This window comes from Oryctolagus cuniculus, chromosome 13, assembly GCF_964237555.1.
Source record: "Oryctolagus cuniculus chromosome 13, mOryCun1.1, whole genome shotgun sequence".
In the NCBI taxonomy this organism is placed as follows: domain Eukaryota; kingdom Metazoa; phylum Chordata; class Mammalia; order Lagomorpha; family Leporidae; genus Oryctolagus; species Oryctolagus cuniculus.
Window position 1 is genome coordinate 64,476,642 of NC_091444.1, and position 19,637 is coordinate 64,496,278.

A 19,637-nucleotide genomic window follows, 5' to 3' on the forward strand; every position below is an offset into this window, starting at 1 on the left:
TAAAGGGAGACATAGACTCCAATTAAGTAGTAAGGAGAACTTCAGTACCCTACTTTCAGCAATGGACAGATCAACCAGACAGAAAATCAGCAGAAACAGCGCAGTTAATCAACATTGTAGACCAAATGGACCTAAAAGATATCTACACAACTTTCCATTCTACAGCTACAGAATACACTTTCTTCTCATCAGTGCATGCAACTTTCTCTAGGATTGATCACATGCTAGGCAATAAAGCAAGTCTTACCATATTCCAAAAAATAGAAATCATACTATGTATCTTCTCAGACCACAGTGGAATAAGGCTGGAAATCAGCAACTCAGGAATCTTTAGAACATATGCAAACAGATGGAGGTTGAACAACAAGCTCCTGAATGAACAGTGAGATATTGAAGAAATCAAAAGAGAATTAAAAAAAATTTCTAGAAACAAATGAAGACAACAATACAACATATTAAAACTTATGGGATTCAGCAAAAGCAGTGTTAAGAGGAAAGTTTATAGCAATTGGTGCCTACATCAAGAAATTGGAAAGGCACCAAATAAATGAGCTATCAAAGCATCTCAAGGATCTAGAAAGACAGCAACACACCAAGCCCAAAACTAGTAGGACACAAGAAATAATTAAAATTAGAAATCAACAAACGGAATTAAAAAAAATATAAAAAGGTCAGAAAAACACAGAGCTGGTTTTTTTGGGCCCACTAACCCAAAAGAAGAAGAAAGAAGACCCAAATCAATAAAATTAGAGATAAAAAAGGAAATGTAACAACAGACATCACAGAAATAAAAAGAATCATCAGAAATTACAACAAAGAGCTGTGTGCCAACAAACAGGGAAACCTAGAAGAAATAGACACATACAACCTACCTAAATTGAGCCATGTAGACATAGAAAACCTAAACATACCCATTACCAAGACGGAAATTGAATAGTCATAAAGACTCTGCCAACAAAAAAGGCCCAGGACCAGATGGCTTCACTGCTGAATTCTACCAGACATTTAAAGAACTAACTCCACTTCTCAAGTTATTCAAAACAAATTATTTCTATGAGGCCAGTGTCACCTTAATTCCTAAACCTGAAAAAGATGCAATGCAGAAATAGAAGTACGACCAGTTTCTCTGATGAACATAGACACAAAAATTCTGAACAAAATTCTAGCCATTAGAATCCAATAACACATCAGAAAGATCATCCTCCCAGACCAAGTGAGATTTATCCCTGCTATGCAGGGATGGTTCAACATTTGCAAATCAATCAATGTGATGCATCACATTAACAAAACGAAGAAGAAAACCATATGATTATCTCAATATATGCAGAAAGAGCATTTGATAAAATGCAACGCCCTTTCATGATGAAAACTCTGAGCAAATTGGGTATAAAAGGAACATTACTCAACACAATCAAGGCAATTTATGACAAACCCACAGCCAGCATCCTATTGAATGGGGAAAAGTTGGAAGCATTCCCACTGAGATCTGGTACCAGAAAAGGATGCCCATTCTCACCACTGTTATTCAATATAGTACTGGAAGTTTTAGCCAGAGCCATTAGGCAAGAAAAAGAAATCAAAGGGATACAAAATTGGGAAGGAGGAAATCAAACTATCCCTTTTAACAGATGACATGATTTTATATAAAGGGGATCCAAAAGACTCCATTGAGAGACTATTGAAACTCATAGAAGTTTGATAAAGTAGCAAGATATAAAATCAATACACAAAAATCAACAGCCTTTGTATATATAGACAATGTCATGGCTGAGAAAGAACTTCTAAGATCAAACCCATTTACAACAGCTACAAACAAAATCAAATACCTTGGAATAAATTTAACCAAGGATATCAAAAATCTTTACAATGAGAATTACAAAACATTAAAGAAAGAAATAGAAGATACCCCAAAAAAGGAAAAATCTTCCATGTTCATGGATTGGAAAAATCAATATCTTCAAAATGTCCATTTTTCAAAAGCTATTTACAGATTCAATGCGATGCCAATCAAAATGCCAAAGACATTCTTCTCAGATCTGGAAAAAATGATGCTGAAATTCATATGGAAACACAGGAGACCTCAAGTAGCTAAAGCAATCTTGTACAGCAAAAGCTCAACCAGAGGCATCACAATACTAGATTTCAAGACATACTATAAGGAAGTTATAATCAAAACAGCCTGGTCTGGTAACAGAAACAAAAGGAGAGACCAGTGGAACAGAATAGAAATGCCAGAAAATTGGGGCTGGCAATGTGGCATAGTGGGTATAGCTGCAGCCTGCAGTGCCAGCATCCCATATGGATGCCGGTTTGAGTCCTGGCTGCTCCACTTCTGATCCAGCTCTCTGCTATGGCCTGGGAAAGCAGTAGCAAATGGCCCAAGGTCCCAAGTCCTTGGACCCCTACACCCATGTGGGAGACCCAGAAGAAGCTCCTGGCTCCTGGCTTCAGATCAGCACTGCCCTGGCCTTTGTAGAATGAACCAGCGGATGGAAGACTTTCTCTCTCTCTCTCTCTCTCTCTCTCTCTCTCTCTCTCTCTCTCTCTCTCTGCCTCTCCTTCTCTCTGTGTGTAGCTCTGACTTTGAAATAAATAAATAAATCTTTAAAAAAACACCAAAAATCAATCCAAGCATCTACAACCAACTTATATTAGACAAACGAATGGTGCTGTGAAAACTGGGTTTCCACATGCAGAAGTATGAAGCAAGACCCCTGCCTTACATATTACACAAAAATCCACTAAAAATGGATTAAAGATCTAAATCTGTGACACAGCACTATCAGATTATTAGAAGACATTAGTGAAACCCTGCAAGACATTGGCACAGATGAAAAGTTTTTGGAAAAGACCCCAGAGGCGCAGGCAATCAAAGCCAAAATTAACAAATGGAATTACATCAAATTGAGAAGTTTCTGTACTATAAAAAAAACATCAGGAAAGTGAAGAGGCAACCACAGAATGGTAGAAATTATTTGCAAACTATGCAACTGATAAAGGATTAATAACGAGAATATACAAAGAGATCAAGAAACTTGACAACAAAACAGACAACAACAAAATAGACAACCCAGTTAAGAGATGAGCAAAGGACTTAAACATACATTTTTCAAAAGAGGAAATCCATATAGCCAACAGACAAATGAAAAAATGTTCAGGATCACTAGCAATCAGGAAAATGCAAATCAATGCCACAATGAGGTTTCACTTCACCCCAATTAGAATGACTTTCATAAAGAAATAAACAAGCAACAAATGCTGGTAACGATGTGAGGGAAAAGGTACCCTAATTCACTGTTGGTGGGAATGCAAACTGGTAAAGCCACTATGGAAGAAAGTATGGAGATACCTCAGAAATCTGAATATAGACTTACCATATGACCCAGCCATCCCAATCCTGGGAACTTACCCAAGGGAAATGAAATCAGCATGTGAAATAGTTATCTGCACCCCCATGTTTACTGCAGCTCAATTCACAATAGCTAAGACATGGAATCAATCTAAATGCTAGTCAACCGAAGACTGGATAAAGAAATTATGGGATATATACACTATGAAATACTCCAGAGTAGTAAAAAGAAATGAAATCCAGTCATTTACAACAAAATGGATGAATCTGGAAAACATACTTAGTGAAATAAGCCAGTCCCAAAGGGACAAATACCATATGTTCTCCCTGATCTGTGAGAAGTAATGGAACACTAAAAGGCAATCTGCAGAACTGAAATTGAGCTGCCCTTGTCTTGACTGTCAAGGAATGGTTTTTTTGTTGTCGTTTTTGTTTTTTTCTTCATATTATTTATTGAACTCTTTACTTAACATAGAGTTAATCATATTTGTATAAAGGCAATTGAGGATGGATCTCCGCAAAAAATAAGAGTGGGTATAAGAGAGGGGGGAGGAAATTTATAACTGTAAAGCTGTATAGTTCTGCGTATGTTCCTACAGATTTACTTCTAAGGGTACAGTTTAAAAACTTGTCATGGAACCCCAAATCCCATTAAGCTTGGTGGTAAAAATACCACCTTAAGCGTTAAAGTGATCATATAGATAGGATTAAGTGTTAAAGAGATCATATAAATAGGAACAAGTGTCTAGTAATAATATTAGATAGCGTTAAAAAGGAGAGAATGTTCCAACATGGGAAGCAGTCCACACAGCAGATTCATAGAATGACAGTTGCTTTAAGTAACACTCTAACCTCAGAATCAGCACTTATGGCTTCCTGGTCTGGCTGAAAAGCCCGAGCATTTCAAGCATGGAAAGCCAAGACACTGTGGCAAAAAATGTTCTATTTGAAGGATCTAAGTAAGACCCCAGCAGAAAGAAGTGTCCATTAATGAAGGATGTACTTTTCTCTATAAAGGGAGGAGAGATCTTCCACTTTGCTTTTGGCCTTGTCTAAATTCTGATGGAATTTATGGATTCGAAAGGCTTCCTTAGCCTAGGCAGCTGATGTCGGGAGCCTTGGGTGGTCATTGACATCATACATAAGAGTGTTAATTGTTAAATTAACAACAGGAGTCTCTGTGCACTAACTCTCCATGCAGGACCTCTGTCCTCAATCAGTTCTATTATGAGAGTTAACTGTAAAACTAGTTTGCAAACAATTTTTTGTGTATGTGCAAATTGTTGAAATCTTAGTATAGAGTTGGTCTTCTGTGTACAAAGTTAATTGAAAATGAATCTTAATGGAGAATGGGACTGGGAATCAGGGAGGAGGAGGAGGAGCAGTGTGAGTGTGGGTAGAAGGGCAGGTATGGTGGGAATAACTATAGAATTTAGGAATAACTATATTCCTAAAGTTGTACTTATGAAATTTGTATTCCTTAAAAAAATTAATTTTAAAAAATTCCAAAAAGTGAGAAAAAATTGTAGACATAAATAAAATTGTAGACAATACTGAAAAGAGATAATTTGGAGATTCTTTCATAATTTAAGATACAAATTCTTACTAAAAAACTAAAGACCAGGATGCAATAGGTAATATTGAGCAATGAAGTAACTATACAATATACTAGTAGATCTAAATAAGCACTGAATAAACATTTTAATATGTCTTTTTTAAAACAAGAAAAGAAAGGAAAATGAAGAAGAATTTGAGTGTGTATGTTGTGCTTAAAATGTTCAAAATACAGATACTGATTAATTTTAGCCTGTATTAAACATGCCTATAAATATTTGAAGATGTACATTAAAGTTATAGAAGCAAAAATAAAATTACAAAAATACAGCAGTCTGAAGGAAGAATTAGGAAATACCATAAATCAAATAGGAGGTAATAAAAAAGAAAAATCAAATGATGAGAAATTAAAGCAAAATAGAGGCCGGCGCCGCGGCTCAATAGGCTAATCCTCCACCTTGTGGCGCCAGCACACGGGGTTCTAGTCCCGGTCAGGGCGCTGGATTCTGTCCCGGTTGCCCCTCTTCCAGGCCAGCTCTCTGCTGTGGCCCGGGAAGGCAGTGGAGGATGGCCCAAGTTCTTGGGCCCTGCACCCCATAGGAGACCAGGATAAGCACCTGGCTCCTGCCTTCGGATCAGCACGGTGCGCAGGCCACAGCGCACCAGCCGTGGCGGCCATTGGAGGGTGAACCAGCGGCAAAAGCAAGACCTTTCTCTCTGTCTCTCTCTCTCACTGTCCACTCTACCTGTCAAAAACAAAACAAAACAAAAAGCAAAATAGAAACATACAGGTGCAAGGGAAGGAAGGATGAAAAGGATGGTTAACAGACACAGGAGTGCAGTGGGGTCAGAGGAGTGACAGTAGGATAACTCCAGTTGACAGCAATTAACTGAATTTCTCAAAGTAGCTAGTAGAGAGGATTTTGAATGTTCCTAACACAAAGAAATGATAAATGTCTAAGCTGGTAGATATGCAAATTACCCTGTTCTGATGGTTACACATTGTATATATGTATTGAAATGTCACAACTCTACCCTATAAATATGTACAATTACTGTGTCAAAAATAAATATATAAAGCAGAAAAGAATGGAAATGCAAAATAAGATTTAAGAAATCATGGGGGCCGGCACTGTGGCATAGTGGATAAAACCACCACCTTCAGTACTGGCATCCTACATGGGCGCCAGTTCGAGTCCTGGCTGCTCTGCTTCCAATCCAGCTCCTTGCTATGGCCGGAAAAGCAGTAGTAGATGACCCAAGTGGTTGGGCCCCTGCCTCTGTGTGGGAGACCTGGAAGAAACTCCTGTCTCCTGGCTTCAGATTGATGCAGCTCCTGCCTTTAAGGCCAATGGGAAGTGAACTAGCAGATAGAAGACCTCTCTCTCTCTGCCTCTGCTTCTCTGTAACTCTGCCTTTCAAATAAATAAATAAATATTTTTAAAAAACCATTTTTTAAATTTGAAATGGGTTGAAAATGTGAATACAGTGAATCTAATAACAATTGAAGGAAACATGGAAGAATTCTTCTGCAGTAAAGAATTGGAAATCTTTCAAACTATATACAAATCCAAAAACAACCAAAATATTTAATCTTCACTCCATAGAACTAGAAGATAAACAAGCAATAGTTAGCATGACAAATATTACCATAACGACAAAGAAAATGGAATGTATGTGAAAAAATAAAATCAGAATCAATAGATAAATCAATGTCTTCTTTTTTTTTTTTATTTGACAGGTAGAGTTATAGACAGAGACAGAGAAAGGTCTTCCTTCCGTTGGTTCACCCCCCAAATGGCCATTATGGCCGGCGCTGCACCAATCCACAGCCAGGAGCCAGGTGCTTCCTCCTGGTCTCCCATGTGGGTGCAGGGGCCTAAGCACTTGGGCCATCCTCCACTGCTTTGCTGGGGTCCAGCAGAGAGCTGGACTGGAAGAGGAGCAACCGAGACTAGAACCCGGCACCCAAATGGGATGCCGGTTCGGCAGGCAGAGGATTAACTGAGTGAGCCACAGAGCCAGCCCCTCAACCCTCAATGTCGTCATTGTCCTCGTCGTCTTCTTCTTCTTCTTTTTTTTTTTTTTTTGACAAGCAAAGTTAGACAGAGAGAGAGAGAGAGAGAGAGAGAAAGGTCTTCCTTCCATTGGTTCACCTCCCAATGGTCGCCACAGCTGGCCTGCTGCACCAATCTGAAGACAAAAACCAGGTGCTTCCTCCTGGTCTTCCATGCAGGTGCAGGGTCCAAGCTCCTGGGCCATCCTCCACTGCCTTCCTGGGCCACAGCAGAGAGCTGGACTGGAAGAGAAGCAACAGGGACAGAACCTGGTGCCCCAGCCGGGACTAGAACCTGGGGTACCAGCGCCGCAGGCAGAGGAATAGCCTAGTGAACCGCAGCGCCGGGTCAATGACTTCTTAATATGTAAAAAATAATTCTTACAAATAAATAATATAATAGGAAAATGAGTATGGGGGACTGGCATTGCAGCACAATCAGTTAAGCCATTGCCTGCTGCACCAGCATCCCATGTGGGTGCTGGTTCAAGTCCTGGCTGTTCAGCTTCCATGTAGCTCCCTGCTAATGCACCTGGGAAAGCAGCAGAAGATGGCTCAAGTGCTTAGGCCTCAGAACCTGCATGGGAGATCTAGAAGAAGCTCCTGGCTCATGGCTCCAGCATGGCCCAGCCCCAGCCCTTGTGGCCATTTGGGGAAGGAACCAGTGGATAGAAGAACTAACTCTCTCCCCGCCCTGCCCCATGCCTCTGCATCTGCCTCTCCTCTCTCTGTGTAACTCTTTCAAGTAAATAAATAAATCTTTAAAATAAAAAAGAGGCTGGCGCTGCGGCTCAATAGGCTAATCCTCCGCCTGCCGCGCTGGCACACCGGGTTCTAGTCCTGGTCGGGGCGCCGGATTCTGTCCTGGTTGCTCTTCTTCCTGTCCAGCTCTCTGCTCTGGCCCGGAAGTGCAGTGGAGGTTGGCCCAGGTGCTTAGGTCCTGCACCTGCATAGAGACCAGGAGAAGCACGTGGCTCCTGGCTTCAGATCAGCATGGTGCGCCGGCCGCAGCGGCCATTGGGGGGTGAACCAACAGAAAAAGGAAGACCTTTCTCTTTGTCTCTCTCTCACTATCCACTCTGCCTGTCAAAAAAATTAAAATTAAAATAAAAAAGAAATATAAGGAAGAACATAGTAGCTACCTCTGGGATGCAGGTGAACTTACAGAAACTAAGCAATGGAGTGTAGAATCAGAGGGACAATTTTTGCTATATTTCTAATTAATTTGTTTTAATTATACAAATTATCTATTAAGGAAAAATAAACAAGAAAGAATAGGATTTATATGAGATCTATTTTTGGAGTGGCCATGTTGCATAAAGTCACTAAAGTCAGGTGCAAATGATGTATTTGAATGACTTCATTTTTGTAAAAAGCATATGGATGTGAAGGTTATTGTATCTATTTATGGGTGTAAAGAAAGATGCATAAGTATTCACATGAAATAACAGTCTTTCAAGAGGTGTAAAGAGATGTTATCAACTCTTCATAGGTCTTTAGATTGTTAAACTTATTAAAAATGTATACTTTTGATTTTTAAAAATAGGATAATAAAAATGTTTAAATAAAAAACATTTTATGGTTGTTTTACCACAAAGAATGACACGATTTGTATAAAAGTAAAGAACTGTACACAAATTTTATTTTTTAGATTATTAGTATATGGATATATGATCCAGAAAACGCAGATCCTGAAGAGCTACTGTGGAAAGCAAAAGAACCTTCATTAGTAGGTGGCAACATTGCATCATAATTAAAATAATATGCTACATTTTTTGTAAGGGCTGTGAATAAGTTATAATCAAATGATAGGATTTTAAACTGTCAAAGCTAACTAAATACATTTTCATTATCTATTTACATTTAGTTTAGCCATTAGAGTGATTTTGAATTTGTGCTAAATATCTACAGTTATAAACTATACTTTAGAATTCTGTTTTTAATAATATATATAAATTTTTTTTCTTAATGTATTTTAGCTTTATTTGAAAAGTATAAAGAGAGGGAGAGCTGTCTGATGGTTCACTCCCCAAATGGCCAAAACCAGGAGCCTGGATCCCGATCCATGTCAATGGCAGAGACCCTAATATTTGAGCCGTCATCTGCCTCCAAGGATGCACATTAACAGGAAGCTGGATTGGAAGCATGTAGCCAGGACTTAAACTAGGCACTTTTTTAAAAAAACAGATTTTTATTAATTAATTTATTTTTATTTGAAAGGCAGAGTTAGAGAGAGAGGGAGAGAGATTGAGAGAGATCTTCCATCTGTTGGTTCACTCCCCAAATGGCTGCAATGGGCAGAGCTGAACCAAAGCCTGGAGCCAGGAGCTTCATCCTGATCTCTCACGTGGGTGCAGGGACCCAAGGACTTGAGCCATCTTGCCCTGATTTCCCAAGCACATTAACAAGGAGTTGGATTGGAAGCGGGGCAGGCAGGACTCAAACCAGTGCCCACACGGGATGTCTATGCTGCAGATGGCAGCTTAACCCACTGTGCCACAGTGCTGGTCCCTGAGCCAGGACTTTTGATATGGGATGTGGATATCTCAAATGGAGGTTTAAGCTGCTATACCAAACACCCAAACACCTAAATTCTTTTTTTTTTTTTTAAGATTCATTTGAAAGAGTCACACAGTGAGAGCAAGGGAGAGAGAGAGAGAGAGAGAGAGAGAAAGCGAGAGAGAGCGCTCTTCCATTTGCTGGTTCACTCTCCAAATGGCCACAATGGCTGGGGCAGGGCCAGGCTGAAGCCAGGGGTCAGGAGCTTCATTTAGGTCTCCCATCTGGGTGCAGGGGCCCAAGCACTTGTGTCATCTTCCTCTGCTTTCCTAGGTGCATTAACAGGGAGCTGGATCAGAAATGGAGAATCCAGGTCTTGAACTGATGCCCATACGGGATGCTCGCATCACAATCAGAGGCTTTACCTGCTGTGCCACAGCAGTGGCCCCAATGCCCAAATTCCTATTGAGCATTCTTGTTATTTTCTATGAACCTCATCATTTATATTGTTTTAAAAATATTCCTTAACCATCTATATGATGTAGAAGTCTGTGGTTTTAATCACTCACATTTGTGTCTCGTGACCAAGAAGAATGAGGAGCATTGTCAGGGAAGGACAAGCAAAGAAGCAAAATTTGTTGAAGCAAGAGAAAGCTCTCACTTGAGGGAGGGGCAGCCATTAGGGGGAAGTTGCTTAGGGGTTTATATCCTTTGGGCTGTGAGAGAGTTTGTACAGGTTTTGCAAACAGGTTAGTCGTGCATGATCTTGTTACTGGAGGGTAGGTATCTGGAGCTGGATGAGTCCAGCTATAACCACATCCTGTTTTGTTCTCACTTTTTCTATTTTGTTTTTGAATAGTGAGAGAGAGTATTTTGTTTCAGGTGTGTACCTCTGAACATCAGACTTGAGTCTCTTGGGCTTTTTGTTACCCTATCTGCTTCAGGCCTCAGCTGTCTCCTATCTCTATCATATATTGAAGGTATCCTTCAAAAGTCTGTGTAATCCCTTATTGAACTGGAAACAAGCTTTCTAAAAGTACAACGTAGTGAATAAATAAGCCTTTTGATTAATTTGTTATATATATATATATATATACACACACACACATATATATATATCTTTCAAGATTTAAATTCTGTTTTCTGTTACAATCAGAATGTATTAAAGAAAAATATAAAATGAACTGTTAGCTAACTGTTAGTTTCTCTTGGAACTGTTTGAGTCAACATCTGTCTGTTTTTGAAATAGCATGTTATCCCGAGTCATAGTATTCAAATTCCCCATAGATGGACTGATAAATCAGAATGTTAGGCAACTCATAGGCAATAAAATAAATTAATGGTAATTAAATACTATAAGCATGACTCAATTTCTAATTTTTTAAGTGAAATATTCACATTTTCATATTAGTACATGCATGAATAGTACTTGACTCCCCCCCCCAACATCTCCATGTTTACCCATAACCATGTCATTTTCTTGTAACCTATCATGGTTTTCCATTAAAACAGCATAGACTTATCACTGTAGGCCTCTCAACAGAGCATACAAAGCTCTTGATACCTGTCTGTGACCTCAGCTCTCCACACTTGCAGATACTGGCTGTTGCATGCATCTGCTTGTCTTTGCTTATACTATTTCTTCTGTATCAAAACCCATTCTCTTCCTTCATTGGTAACTTCTACTCATTTTTTAGGTCTCCGGCCACATGCCACTGTCTCCACAATCCCTGCCATGACCATATCAGGGTTTTTTCTCACCTGAGTAACTTGAGGGAGTTGTTTGCATCAGTTATCAACAAGATGGCTATGACAAAATATGGATGGTCTAATGTTGGGTTGGGGTTGTTTTGCTTTGTTACAAATAAGATATAAATGTGCCTAACAGATACTCAACCCTTAGTTTTATCCCTGACTTCATTCTCTTCCATAACCATCCCTGGTTTTGACCTGTAAATAGTCACATATTTTAAATTCATTCTTGTGTTTTATTCCATCTTTGAACCTGAACCCACTGCCCTATCTCATCTCATTAAATCTCTGAGCCTCAAGCTATTCCCAACATCCACTCAAGGGAAAAGAGGGCCAGCAGTAGAATGAGACTCAGGAATGGGACCAAGAATAACTGTTTTGTGCAATTTGGTCTCTCTGTCTTTCAAATAAAATGAAAATAAATAAATAAATAAATAAATGTTAAAGTGTTCATAAAGTAATCACTCTCCCAAGAACCTTATCCTCAGAAATAGTCCTAATCATGGAGAAGACTGTATATCTGATTATGCCCATGGCAATATTATTTACCTATAATGAAAAAAAAATAAGACTACATGAATGTACAACAGAGGAGTATTAAGTAAATGATGATAATACACTCAAAGGAATATCTTATAGTAGTTAGAAGCAATACACATATAGATTCTTATAACCTGATAACATGAATAGCCTATACTTGGTAAATCTGAAATAAAATACCAAATGTGTATTTTGTCTTTTTATCACTCATATTTGATATTTTTTTCTGTATTTATAAAATTTAATAACAATAAATTTCCTTTTTAATGGAAAATATTTTTAAGCTTTTCTACATGATTATCTTAGCTTTTCCTTGGTCATTTTTTATAATGTATATTATATATACGCATTGTGATTATTTCCATCTTATTCTTTGCTCCACGAATAATGCTTTTACTCTTTTTCTTTGGAGTTATTTAAACCAACATTGCAAATAAAATTCTGAAAAGTGAATAAGATTTTCAGAAACATAATATCTATCATTCATGGGGTATTTATTAGGTACACCTATATTTCTCTGTCAAAATCATTAAGTGTATATTCTTTGGGAAGATCTTTTAGGGCCATTGTTCCTACTCCAAACAATAGGTTAGGATCTCCTATTAGGCAGTCCTACAGCCCCTGAAACTACTGACACATATCATAGCAATCTCTAGCACTCCTTTATGGGAGATTGATTTATTTATATAAAATTGAATAATAGTTGTATTAGAAGATTAGAACAGAAGGAGCTATGGAAGTCTAAACTGGCCCTCATTATCCAATATTTTATTCTAGGAATTCCTCATAATAAAATAGTTGCCTCTGTTCAAAAAATACCTTATTAGGAATGATTCCAGTTCAATTCACCTTCTCCTTATTTTTCATGAGAAAAAGAGGAAGCATGTTATATCTACCTGAATTCTAAAAAGAATTTTTCTTGAAGTCTCCATATTCTGTTTAAAGTCTTCCTTTTAAAAAAGTGTGCTATTTTGAAAGTGCAATCATATAGAAATACTTCTCACAGATTACTTTTAGAAACTTCATTATATATTTCACAAGATAAAAACTATGATTGCAGAGTTAGGAATCCCCACAGTCCCGGTTCATAAACGATTCTGATCAGAAACTGTGACGTGACTTGTTTATAATTTATGTAGTTCAAATGGGAAGGAGGCTACATGTTAGGAAAAAAAGATAAATCTTGAAAATGTAGTGAATGTAAATGTAGTGAATATAAACAATATCATAACAAACAATAAATTCAATATTTTATAATGCAATTTTAATATTTTAACTATAAGAGTAAAAGAGAAATTTTATTTTGTTTTAACAGCATTCCATAGTGCTAAGCAAACAGTTGGCCATTATGGGACAGAAACCAACCATACATACAATTCTACAGAGAAAAGCTTACTTTCCGTATGAGGACCAGAGGAAAGGGTATTTAATTTTTAAATTTCAAATATAAAATTTAATTTCATAAGTCCAAAAATACCAGAAGGTTATAAGAGATTTAAAAACCCTAGCAGAATTTTATTGGAATATATATATATATATCTTGTATGTAATTTGCAGGTGCTTTGTTATGGTACACAAAAAAATTATAGTAAACAGAACTAATTATCAACTCAGAAAATGCCAGTCAGACTTTTGGATATTAGTTTCACAATTTGTGTTAATAGTTAAACCTTGGGGGCAATCATTTGGCCTAGTAGCTAAGCTGCTATTTGGGACACCCACATCAAATATCAGAGTACCTGGTTTCTTTTTTTTATTTATTTTTTTAACTTTTATTTAGTAAATATAAATTTCCAAAGTACAGTTTATGGATTACAATGGCTTCCCCCACCCCATAACTTCCCTCCCACTCTCACCCCTCCCATCTCCCGCTCCCTCTCCCATTCCATTCACATCAAGATTCATTTTCAATTATCTTTATATACAGAAGATCGATTCAGTATATATTAAGTAAAGATTTCATCAGTCTGCACCCACACAGAAACACCAAGTGTAAAATACTGTTTCAGTACTAGTTGTAGCATTACTTCACATTGGACAACACATTAAGGACAGATCCCACATGAGGAGTAAGTTCACAGTGACTCCTGTTGTTGACTTAACAATTTGACACTCTTGTTTATGGCATCAGTAATCTCCCTAGGCTCTAGTCTTGAGTTGCCAAGGCTATGGAAGGCTTTTGGGCTCACCGGCTTCGATCTTATTCCAACAGGGTCATAGTCAAAGTGGAAGTTCTCTCCTCCCTTCAGAGAAAAGTACTTCCTTCTTTGATGGCCCCGTTCTTTCTACTGGGATCTCACTCGCAGAGATCTTTCATTTAGGTGTTTTTGTTGTTGTTGTTTTTGTTTTTGTTTTTGTTTTGTTTTGTTTTGTTTTGTTTTTGCCAGAGTATCTTGGCTTTCCATGCCTAAAATACTCTCATGGGCTCTTCAGCCAGATCCAAATGCCTTAAGGACTGACTCTGAGGCAAGAGTGCTGTTTAGGACATTTGCCATTCTATGAGTCTGCTGTGTATCCCGCTGCCCATGTTGGATCGTTCTCTCCCTTTTGTATTCTATCAGTTAGCATTAGCAGACACTAGTCCTGCTTGTGTGATCCCTTTGACTCTTAGACCTATCAGTGTGATCAGTTGTGAACTGAAGTTGATCACTTGGACTAGTGAGATGGCATTGGTACATGCAACCTTGATGGGATTGTATTGGCATCCCCTGGCACGTTTCTAACTCCACCATTTGGGGCAAGTTCGATTGAGCATGTCCCAAATTGAGAGTACCTGGTTTCAATACGCAATCTGGTTTCTTTTTTTTAAGATTTATTTATTTATTTGAAAGTCACAGTTACACAGAGAGAGGAGAGGCAGAGAGAGAGAGAGAGAGAAAGAGAGAGAGAGAGAGAGTCTTCTGTCCGATGGTTCACTCCCCAATTGGCTGCAAGGGCAGAGCTGCACCAAACCGAAGTCAGGAGCCAGGTGCTTCTTCTGGGTCTCCCACACCAGTGCAGGGGCCCATCTTCTGCTGCTTTCCCGGGCCATAGCAGAGAGCTGGATTGGAAGTGAAGCAGGCCGGTCTTGAACCGGCACCCATATGGGATGCCGGCACTTCAGGCCAGGGCGTTAACCCAATGCACCACAGTATCGGCCCCCAATCTGGTTTCTAACTCAAACTTCCAGCTAATGCAGACTTTGAAAGCCAATAGTGATGGCTCAAGATAATGGGTTCCTGCTACCTATGTGGGAGACCTGGACTGTATTCTTTGCTTCAAGCTTTGCCCCCAGCCCCAACTGTTGTGGGTGTTTGGAGGGTGAACCATGAGATGGAGCTCTGAATATCTGCCAAATAAATAAATAATTCTTTAAAATGCCTAAGCCTCAAACCAAGAGCCTCATTCAGGATGATGACAAATCCTGGCAATATCTGAAAATATGTCCTGCTGGGAACATGAACTAAAGTGGTATGATGGATGTCACAATCACTGCCACCCCCAGTGCACACAGACACACCACAACAGCAAACTCTCCTTGAGAAGGAATACCTGTTACTACTAAAATAAGTAGGTTATCATGAAATATAAACAGCTTTTTTTTTTTTTGACAGGCAGAGTGGACAGTGAGAGAGACAGAGAGAAAGGTCTTCCTTTTGCCGTTGGTTCACCCTCCAATGGCCGCCACAGCACATCCAATGGCCGCCGCGGCAGGCATACCGTGCTGATCCGAAGCCAGGAGCCAGGTGCTTTTCCTGGTCTCCCATGCGGGTGCAGGGCCCAACCACCTGGGCCATCCTCCACTGCACTCCCTGGCCACAGCAGAGAGCTGGACTGGAAGAGGGGCAACCGGGACAGAATCTGGCGCCCCGACTGGGACTAGAACCCGGGGTGCCAGCGCCGTAAGGCGGAGGATTAGCCTAATGAGCTGCGGCGCCGGCCTAGACAGCCTTTCTTAATCTGTTGAGCACCTTGGCACAGGGCAACATTCTTAAGACCTACAGTGACTATACAGTTAGTGAGGGAGACAGAGAGATGTGAGGTGGAAGTGAACCCAGAGTGTAGAACACATAAAGGGCACACCAGCTCAGGCCGAGAGGAGAGGTAATGAAGGAAGGATTTCCTAAAAAGATGACGCCTGCTTTTTGAAAAGAAATAAAAGCTAGCTGATTGGAGGAACTTTCAAACTGAGACCTGAGAAAGCAGATGTATTCAAGAAGATATGAGAAAGTTCAATTCAGGGGTGAGTGAGGGGTGCCATTAGGGAAATAAAATGGATTTAAAACAATAATACTAATCTAAACTAAACTTCAGGCCAGGACTTTAACCCCCTGCACCATAGTGCCAGCCCCAACCTAAACTTCTTAAATCTTATTTTGTAAAACTTGGAAGGGAAGGAGGTAGGAAAATGTCACTATAATGATTACTATAAAACTAAACTAAAGGGGCCGGTGCCATGGCGCAGTAGGTTAATCCCCCGCCTGCAGCGCTGGCATCCCATATGGGCACCAGTTCTAGTCCCGGCTGCTCCTCTTCCATTCCAGCTCTCTGCTATGGCCTGGGAAAGCAGTAAAAGATGGCCAAAGTGCTTGGGCCCCTGCACTCATGTGGGAGACTGGGAAGAGGCACCTGGCTCCTGGCTTTGGATCAGTGCAGCTCCAGTCGTTGCGGCCATTTGGGGAGTGAACCAACGGACAGAAGACCTTTCTCTCCGTCTCTCCCTCTCACTGTCTGTAACTCTACCTCTCAAATAAATAAGTAAAATCTTTAAAAAAATTTTTAAACTAAAGGCCCCCTCTGATTTAAAAGAAAGGAAGATCAGATACAATTTGTTACTTCCTATTTTTAATAGCATTATTGAACTATAATCTGCATGCCTGGGGCCGGCGCTGTGGCGCAGTGGGTTAACGCTCTGGCCTGAAGTGCCAGCATCCCATATGGGCGCTGGTTCGAGATCGGGCTACTCCACTTCCAATCCAGCTCTCTTCCATGGCCTGGGAAGGCAGTAGAAGATGGCCCAAGTCCTTGGGCCCTGCACCGGTGTGAAAGACCAGGAAGAAGCTCCTGACTCCTGGCTCCTGGCTTCGGACCGGTGCAGCTCTGGCCTTGCAGCCAATTGGGGAGTGATCCATCAGATGGAGGACCTCTCTCTCTCCTGCCTCTCTTCTCTCTGTGTAACTCTGACTTTTAAATAAATAAATAAATCTTTTAAAAAAATTGTGTACCTAACAGTTTGCCCTTTTAAACTATACAATTCAATGATTTTGGGTATCTACAGAGTTATGCTACTATCAGATCAATGGAATTCTAGAACCTCGTAATCAACCCAAAAATAAATCCCGTATTCTCTTTACCCAGGCCCTGGCCCTGCTAATCTATTTTATGTCTGTATGGATTTGCCTATTCTAGAAATTTCCTATCAAGAGAATCATACACTTTTTTGTGACTAAGTTTTTTCAGCTAGCATCATGTTTCCAGGGTCCATACATGTTATAGCATGCATCAGTACTTCATTATTTTTTATTGTCAAATAATATTCTATGAAGTGGCTATATCACATTTTGGTTATTCACCTTCAATCATTGAATGTTTTGGTTGTTTCTTCTTTGTGGTTGTTGTGAATAATGCTACTAAGAATATGTGTGTATATGTTTTCTTGTGGCTTTATGTTTTACTTTCTCATGGATACTATATTGGGAAGCTTTGTGTTATTTTGTAATGAAATACTTAAGTCAAGCTACTTAAGATGGAAAGAGATTTATTTTTTATTTTATTTTATTTTATTTAGTAAATATAAATTTCCAAAGTACAGTTTATGGATTACATTAGCTTCCCCCCCCCATAATTTCCCTCCTACTCACACCCCTCCCATCTCCCGCTCCCTCTCCCATTCCATTCACATCAAGATTCATTTTCAATTATCTTTATATATAGAAGATCGATTCAGTGTATAGTAAGGAAAGATTTTATCAGTTTGCACCCACACAGAAACACAAAATGTAAAAATACTGTTTCAGTATTCAGGGATATTGGTCTGTAATTCTTTTTCAATGCTGCATCTTTTTCTGGTGTAGGGATTAAGGTGATGTCGGCTTCATAGAAAGAATTTGGGAGGACTCCCTCTTTTTCGATTGTTCTGAATAGTTTGAGAAGAATTGGCGTTAGTTCTTCTTTAAATGTCTGGTAGAATTCAGCAGTGAATCCATCTGGTCCTGGGCTTTTCTTTGTTGGGAGGGCCTTTATTACTGTTTCAATCTCTGTCTCAGTTATGGGTCTGTTTAGGTTTTCAATGTCTTCCTGGTTCAATTTTGGTAGGTTGCATGTGTCCAGGAATCTATCCATTTTTGATAGATTTCCCTGTTTGATGGCATACAAGTCCTTGTAGTAATTTCTGATGATTCTTTTTATTTCTGTGGTGTCTGTTGTTACATTTCCTTTTTCATCTCTGATTTTATTGATTTGGGTCTTTTCTCTTCTTTTTTTAGTTAGTTGGGCCAATGGGGTATCAATTGTGTTTATTTATTTATTTTTTTTTTTTTTTCAAAAAACCAGCTCCTCGTTTGGCTGATTTCTTGTAATGTTTTTTGGATTCAATCCTGTTGATTTCTTCTCTGATTTTAATTATTTCTCTTCTCCTACTAGATTTGGGTCTGGTTTGCTGCAGATTTTCTAGGTCCTTGAGATGAATTGAAATCTCATCTATTTGGTGCCTTTCCAATTTCTTGATGTAGGCACCTATTGATATAAACTTTCCTCTTAACACTGCTTTTGCTGTATCCCATAAGTTTTGATATGATGTGTTGTTATCCTCATTTACTTCCAGAAAGTTTTTGATTTCTCTTTTGATTTCTTCTATGAGCCACTGTTCATTTAGGAGCATGTTGTTCAGTCTCCATGTGTTTGCATATGCTCTAGGGATTCTTGAGTTGCTAATTTCCAGCTTCATTCCATTGTGATCTGAGAAGATGCATGGTATGATTTCGATACTTTTGAATTTGCTGAGACTTGCTTTATGGCCTAGTATGTGGTCAGTCCTAGAGTAGGTTCCATGTACTGCTGAGAAGAATGTGTATTCTTTAAGTGTAGGATGAAAAGGTCGTAGATATCTGTTAGATCCATTTGGGCTACAGTGTCGTTTAAATCTACTGTCTGTTGTTGATCTTCTGTCCTGTTTATCTGTCTATTTCTGAGAGTGGAGTATTGAAGTCCCCCAGTACTATTATATTGGGGTCTAAGTCTCCCTTTAAGTCCCTTAACAAATCTTTTAAATAAACCGGTGCCCTGTAATTAGGTGCATATACATTGATAATTGTTATATCTTCCTGTTGAATTGATCCCTTAATCATTATATAGTGCCCCTCTTTGTCTCTCTTAACAGTTTTTGTGTTAAAGTTTATTTTGTCTGATATTAAGACGGCTACGCCACTCTTTTTTCATTTCTGTTGGCATGGTATATCTTTTTCCAGCCTTTCACTTTCAGTCTGTATGTATCTTTGTTGGAAAGATGTTTTTCTTGTAAGCAGCAAATAGATGGGTTTTGTTCCTTAACCCAATCAGCCAATCTGAGTCATTTAACTGGACAGTTCAGGCCATTAATGTTCAATGTGACTATTGATAAGTAGTAACTTTGCCCTGCCATTTGCCAAAGATATTTTCTAATATATGTTCTGAACTTCCTGTGATCTTTTACTGAGGGATTTTCTTCCTTTACCTTCTTTTGTATTGATGGCCATGTTTCTTTGTTTCTGTGTGTAACACATCTTTAAGCATCTTTTGCAGGGCTGGATGAGTGGTGACAAATTCTGTCAATTTCTGTTTGCTATGAAAGGTCTTCATTTCACCTTCATTCACAAATGAGAGCTTTGCAGGATATACTATTCTGGGCTGGCAGTTTTTTTCTCTTAGTAC

At 39.1% G+C, this 19,637-nt stretch overlaps 1 protein-coding gene across 3 annotated transcripts in view; it reads left to right on the forward strand.

The window, feature by feature from the left end:
- Positions 1-19,637, forward strand: part of CATSPERE (catsper channel auxiliary subunit epsilon) — a 179,284-nt gene that overhangs the window by 55,188 nt on the left and 104,459 nt on the right. The window contains exons 7-8 of one of the 3 annotated variants that reach the window (XM_070055618.1): positions 8,611-8,688; positions 13,066-13,172. In XM_070055618.1, the coding sequence (XP_069911719.1) occupies positions 8,611-8,688; positions 13,066-13,172 (185 nt within the window). The remainder of the gene's footprint in view (positions 1-8,610; positions 8,689-13,065; positions 13,173-19,637) is intronic. The other 2 variants (XM_070055617.1, XM_070055616.1) reach the window with 2 other exon arrangements.